This window comes from Nelumbo nucifera, chromosome 1 (genome assembly GCF_055504915.1).
Source record: "Nelumbo nucifera cultivar China Antique chromosome 1, China Antique-T2T, whole genome shotgun sequence".
NCBI lineage: Eukaryota > Viridiplantae > Streptophyta > Magnoliopsida > Proteales > Nelumbonaceae > Nelumbo > Nelumbo nucifera.
The window spans coordinates 151,199,400-151,205,465 of NC_142649.1; the positions used below are offsets into that span (position 1 = coordinate 151,199,400).

A 6,066-nucleotide genomic window follows, 5' to 3' on the forward strand; every position below is an offset into this window, starting at 1 on the left:
ACCTGGCCCAGGCACCGACCTGGCCGCCTGACACAAGCGCCAGCCTGACAACCTCGAGGAGTTCATCACCGTACCCCGGTTATGACGGGATATGACGTCTTACCGTTTGAAGGCTTTTCACGAACCTAACTCGCGAGGGCACCACTATATAAGGACTCCGACCCCCAAAGCCAAGGAGGAGGAAAAAGGAGGGTAACCCCCACTCTCTAGCTCTCTCATTTCTCTCCAAGCCCTCTGTAATCAGAATGCTAACTTAGGCATCGGAGAGTCCCCGCCGGGAAGATACCCCTAGGTCCTCTGATTCAGTTCTCGCAGGTCCCTCAGCTCCCGCTGCCTACAAAGGAGAGAAAATCACCTCACGCGGAGGGTAGTCGGGTTGCGCTGCACCAAGGAGCTCCACCATCTTCTGAGTTGCAGGCCGCCTAGGAGCAAGTCGAGTGACGAGTCCACCAGGCAGTTCGCCACCAAGGAGTTCACCACCAAGCAGTTCGCCACCAAGCAGCTCGCCACCAGGCAGTTCGCCATCAGGCAGCTCGCCACCAGGCAGTTCGCCATCAGGCAGTTCGCCACCAGGGAGTTCACCACCTGGCAGTTCGCCACCAGGCAGTTCGCCACCAGGCAGTTCGCCACCAGGCAGTTCGCCACCAGGCAGTTCGCCACAAGGCAGTTCGCCCCCAGGCAGTTCGCCACCAGGGAGTTCGCCACTAGGCAGTTCGCCCCCAGGGAGTTCGCCACCAGGCAGCTCGCCCCCAGGCAGTTCGCCACCAGGGAGCACCACCAGCCAGTTCGCCACCAGCCAGTTCGCCACCAGGCAGTTCGCCACCCGGCAGTTCGTCACCAAGTAGCTCTCCACCAAGGAGCTCGCCACCAGGCAGCTCACCACCAGGCAGTTTGCCACCCGGCAGTTCGTCACCAAGTAGCTCTCCACCAGGGAGCTCGCCACTGGGTAGTTCGCCACCAAGCAGTTCGTCACCAAGTAGTTCTCCCCCAGGGAGTTCGCTACCAAGTAGCTCATCACCAAGGCACGTCACCACCGGGTCAAACAACAAGGTACTTAGCCAAAAAATTTATACATCACAAAAAATGGTATGTGACCAAAAACGGTTACATCAGAAACGTTACCGAATTTTTGATGTCTTCTAAGGTCGGCCAAGGTTGCCTTAGAGCTGAGAGCGGTTTGGATTCCCCTTAATGTTTTAGCCAAAGTACCCACAGTACAGGTCAGCTCGACTAGGTCATCGTAGCGGGCGATCTATGTTTTCGTACTTTGCATAATTTGTGGCTTTTGTGGATGCAGCTTGAAACTCAAAAGCCCTCACAAACAGTACCTCTTTAGGTTGTCAACGTTCCACACACGGGGTATCTACCTCCCATCCATGATTTCGAGCTCATACGTTCTTTCACCGATCACCCTTGAAACTCTATAGGGGCCTTCCGCTTTTTCTTTCCCGATTTGCCACCTTCAACAAGCATGGCAATCGGCCTATCCTTCTTAATTAGTTCTTCAGCCCTCTACAACATATTGCTGAGTTCCTAAAGACTAACTTTTGTCTTATTCATGTTGTAATTCATGATAAACTGATTGAATGAGGGAGGCAAGGAATTTAAGACAGCATCAATTTTAGTCTCATCATCTAGCCCTGAACCGAGAGCCTCTAGTTCATTGATATAACCCATCATCTTTAGACAATGGTCATGAACCTGTTGGTTCTCAGTCATTTGAGTGGTCATAAACAGTTTTAGGACATTTTGTCGAGTAAAATGATTCAGCTCTTCATACATGGTCCTCAGACTATCCTTGTACACTTCGATCTTATCAAATTGTCTCTGTATCAGATTGTCTAAGGAGGTTATAATGTAACACCGAGCAAGAGAGTTCTTCTCCTCCCATTCTTGATACTCTTTCTTATGGGCCTCGGAAGCCATGTCACCTGGACGTTCTGGTGCAGGGTTTTTGGCTACCTTGTCCAATTTCGCGGATATCAGCACCAGCATAAGGTTACGGAACGAGTCAACGTAGTTTGGGCCCTTAAGTTTGTTGTCATCCAACAATTTGGTGAACTGTCCACTTGCCATTTCTAATAAAAGGCAATGCAAAATATTAGTCCACAACCTAAATTGATTCATGTTATTTACATAGAAAAGACTTTTAATCTATATTCCATTTCCATTTCTTCATCTCTGAGATTTCCCTCCTATCTCAGGGACAAAGACGCAGTTATGTCTCTGGAAATGTGGGAAATCACATATGATGCATGGAGCCAACTGTTTCAAATGCAAAGCCCCATCACTTTCTGTGAATGATCATATTTATTCATCTTATAAGCTTTCCCTTTGACCTCTGTCAGACAAGGTTCATTGCCATTTTAGGTTAAACATTTCTGTCCAGTAAGCGCAGGCCCGTCATATTCATGAACGCCAAGGTACCATGAGAGAGTCTTCCATTTTAGAATAGGCCCCTCCCAAATCGGTCTATGACGCCCCTATCATCTTATGAAGTAATCAAATAGACTCACCAGCAAATGGATAGCCCAATTTTATGGGGTATCTCCTCATTACTAATAAACCCATCCTCATGCTAATGACGGAAGGCCTTCAGAGAGTTCATCGTATGAATCTCCATATCACATGCACTTATATATATCTAGAAGGAACAAGTTTTTACGTCCCTAGATCTGATTTAGGAGAAACCAAAGTGGCTCCCACTGATTTTCTTAAAGTCAAATTCAAATGGGCCCAAAACGGCTAGGGTTCTGCATGGTTCCTCTTGGGGAGGAAGCTGATCTAGGGCCCATTGAGAAGGGAGATCATCCAATGGTCTTTAGGACACCATGAAAATGATGTTCATTCAGCCATGGTGTGCATAGAGAGCCACTAACGAATAGACATGGGCCAAGTGCTTATGGCCCATGTGCGTAGCACATCACATACATCCACATGCATGAAAATTGATCCAATCAATCACATAAACTATAAAACCCTAATTAATTAAAGTTAACACATCATCAGCCCATTGAGGCCCATAATATTATCAAATAATATTATCAAGGTATATGGGCTAAACTGCAAAAGGCAGTTCGGCCCATATAGTTGTAATGCTGAAATAGGGTTGATTTTGCTTTAACTTAGCAAAATAGGGTTTCACAAGAGTGGGCCGAATCGCATCATGTGTTGGGCCATCAAACCCCTGGCCCATAACAGAATTTGGGTCACCTAAAATGTGACCCATGGGGCTGAGAACAGACCCCATCGAACCATAGGTTCGGTCTAAACAATTTGGACCAAACTAGGTCAAATCCAGCCAAGGGTTTGGTGTCCAAAACAATTTGCAATTTCAAGAATATGATCTGAAAAATAATTATAGCCAAAAAAGACAATCGAGATCAGAAAGAAAATAAATCAGAGGGTTGTAGTGTGATGGTCTTGGACAATCTACAAACCTTCAAAACAAAAGTTAATCACAGATAGCAAATTCAGTTTTTGCAAATCGCAGATTGTAGACCATGTATCTACGAAAAGTCTTCTTCTCCTCAATGCAAACCAACACTTCTTCCAATGAAAAAAATAGAAAAACCTAATTTTCTATTAATTACATCAGATCAAATCCTATACATTTTTTCTAGAAAATAAAAAAATATATATTTACAGACCAAAATAATAGAAAAGAAAGTGCAGGGTGCGCAAATCTTGGCACCATAAAAGATTTCGATCTCCATCACACATATAGCCCATACATCCAAGAAATAATCACAAAACAATTCCATAATTAAATCAAAATAATAAAGAATTAATTTTTCAGATCATACACCCTATACTGAGAACCGAATTCTCAGAAAACTGCAAACCTGCGCAAATCGGGTATAACAATTTATGCCCATTTGCGCAGGTTCAGATCTGGTCTAAATTTAGCTTTGATACCATTGAAGGGAAGGGAGATCCATCATATGGATGGCCGAACCATGCAGGGTGGCTAGGCGAAATTTCAAAAATTTCTTTCTCCCTTCCAGGAATCCTATTCTCTAATTTAGAAAAATTGCAACTTTCAATGTTCGTTCTTGAAACAAACCAGACCAAATCTGTAACGAAGATTAAGGAAGGGATATACATGATACAGAATCCACGCAAGTAGCTCCCAATGTAGGTCTTCACGTCCAAAGAGGGTACCAAATCCCACCTCCACTAAAGATGACACGGCTTAGGGTGAGGCAGGATCAACAAAGCAATTCTTCAACAAGAATTGTAATCCATCAGCAAGAATCACATAGGGGATGTGAGCACAACTTCAGATCTGATTCTTCAAGTAGGAATCAAAATCAAGAACCTTTCTTGATCAGTCCAAGAATGTGGAGATCTAACTAGGTAGGGCGACAAGAATAGAGAGAAGATCTGGATAAGCAAAAAGTGTTTAACAGAAGGATTTCTCCCTCTATTTATAACTTCTCTGGATCAGCTTCCTAATCCTATCAGGAAAGGGTTCTTTGATCAAAATCTTTACATGGATCTGAACTTTTAAATGGATAAGACATATCTTATCCTCTTATTGATCTAGAAGTAGATATAATCTCAAATTCACCCTCTTTTTAATTAACTAATTAAACACAATTCGAATTGGGCTTTAGGCCCATTAAGTTATCAAACTCAGTCCCCCTTTAATTTGCTAACTAGTTTGGCTCTCTTTGTATGGCGTGGGACCCTAACATTGATCTCCACAAAAGCCATATGGGTTTAGCCTAGCCTTTGTTACAAGGCCTGGCCAAATTCACTACTGAAGATAGTGAACCCCTAAACCCATCAGTATGGGCTCTTAGCAGGCCCAACATTTACACTAAATGGTCCCTAGGTCTAGTCACCTTATGAATGCCCAAGGACTATGGACTTAAGTGAGATTATCCCATCAGGTAAAAGCCCTAAATGATCTTACACTCAACCTCTTAGCCCATAATGATCAAACAATGCTCGACAAGAGAGGACCTCTCCCTCGACTACAAGGTACAATGTTGCACTCTCTGCTCACATGGATCCCGGGAATTAAAACCTTTTGCAAACATTTTGTGAAACCATAATATATATGTATATCTCTATATAAATATATTTTGAAAAACAAATCTCAACAAGTTTGAAATCAACTACCGGCAGTTTAGGTTTCCATCAGAGATAGTGCATTCCCCGATCATTCACTTTGTCCGACAAAGGGGCTAATTCTGTCACTATGATCACCCACTCAAGTGAATTCTCAGACTGCCCCAACAAACCTAGGTTTTGACCCCCACTAAGGATCTCACTGATTGGCGTATCAAAGACAGCCCAATCTTACACCTAGTGCAGTACCATAGTCAAGTCTAGGGGTCAGGTGTAATTTTCCAGTTTTGCCCAACTATCTCCAAGGTTCAGGGCATAACTAGAAAATGGTCCAGTTCAGAGTTTCAAGCAAACCCACACTACATGTGCTTTAGGTCTCACCCTGGCAGATGAGACAAGCCTCCCCAACCGACTTGGCAGCACATTAGTGCCAACCTTGACAGGATAATCCTCCCCAGGTCTATCCAACGGCTATGAAGATTTTAAACTAACACGAGTCTCATAAGTATCCAATTTAAGGGTATTACACAAGAACACACCATAATAACATGAATCAATTATGTACTTTATTCATTTTCAATAAATGTCAAAATGTACATCAATCTTATTGGAGCTAAGGGCATACACTGTCTAACACCACGGGCAGGTAAGGTACCTCAAGTCGGTCGCGGGCTGATATGGTATGTTAGCGTGTCGTTGACACTTGTCGCACTTCTGAACTAGCTCTATTGTGTCTCCCTTCACAGTAGGTCACTAATAGCCTTGTTGTAGAGCTTTCTGGGCCAACGCCCCACCCCTAAGTGTCCTTCGTAGAGATCTTCATGGATCTCACGTTATACTTGGTCCTCCTCCATTGGATGCAAGCAAGACAGGTAGGGGAGCATAAACGACCTATGGTATAGCTGCCTGCCAATAATTACATAGCGAGTAGATTGTCACTCTACCCTCTGTGCCGCATTATGTTCTGTCGCTAGGGTCCTGTGGCAC

The 6,066-nt window shown here is 44.0% G+C and overlaps 1 protein-coding gene across 1 annotated transcript; it reads right to left on the minus strand.

Annotated features, from left to right (window-relative positions):
• Positions 1-1,407: 1,407 nt before the first annotated feature.
• LOC148803994 (uncharacterized) lies at positions 1,408-2,076 on the minus strand. The gene is made up of 2 exons (XM_088898938.1): positions 1,702-2,076; positions 1,408-1,512 (listed from the first exon to the last, which is right to left on the minus strand). The coding sequence occupies exons 1-2, from the start codon at positions 2,074-2,076 to the stop codon at positions 1,408-1,410; spliced, it is 480 nt and encodes a 159-aa protein (XP_088755064.1).
• Between the last annotated feature and the right edge of the window lie 3,990 nt (positions 2,077-6,066).

What these genes read in the sequence shown, in the direction of transcription:
- LOC148803994 (XM_088898938.1), bottom strand. Translation starts at nt 2,076, where the DNA reads ATGGCAAGTGGACAGTTCACCAAATTGTTGGATGACAACAAACTTAAG. An exon ending in AAATGACTGAGAACCAACAG is followed by an intron (nt 1,513 to 1,701) that starts GTTCATGACCAT and finishes AATATGTTGTAG; the next exon opens with AGGGCTGAAGAACTAATTAA.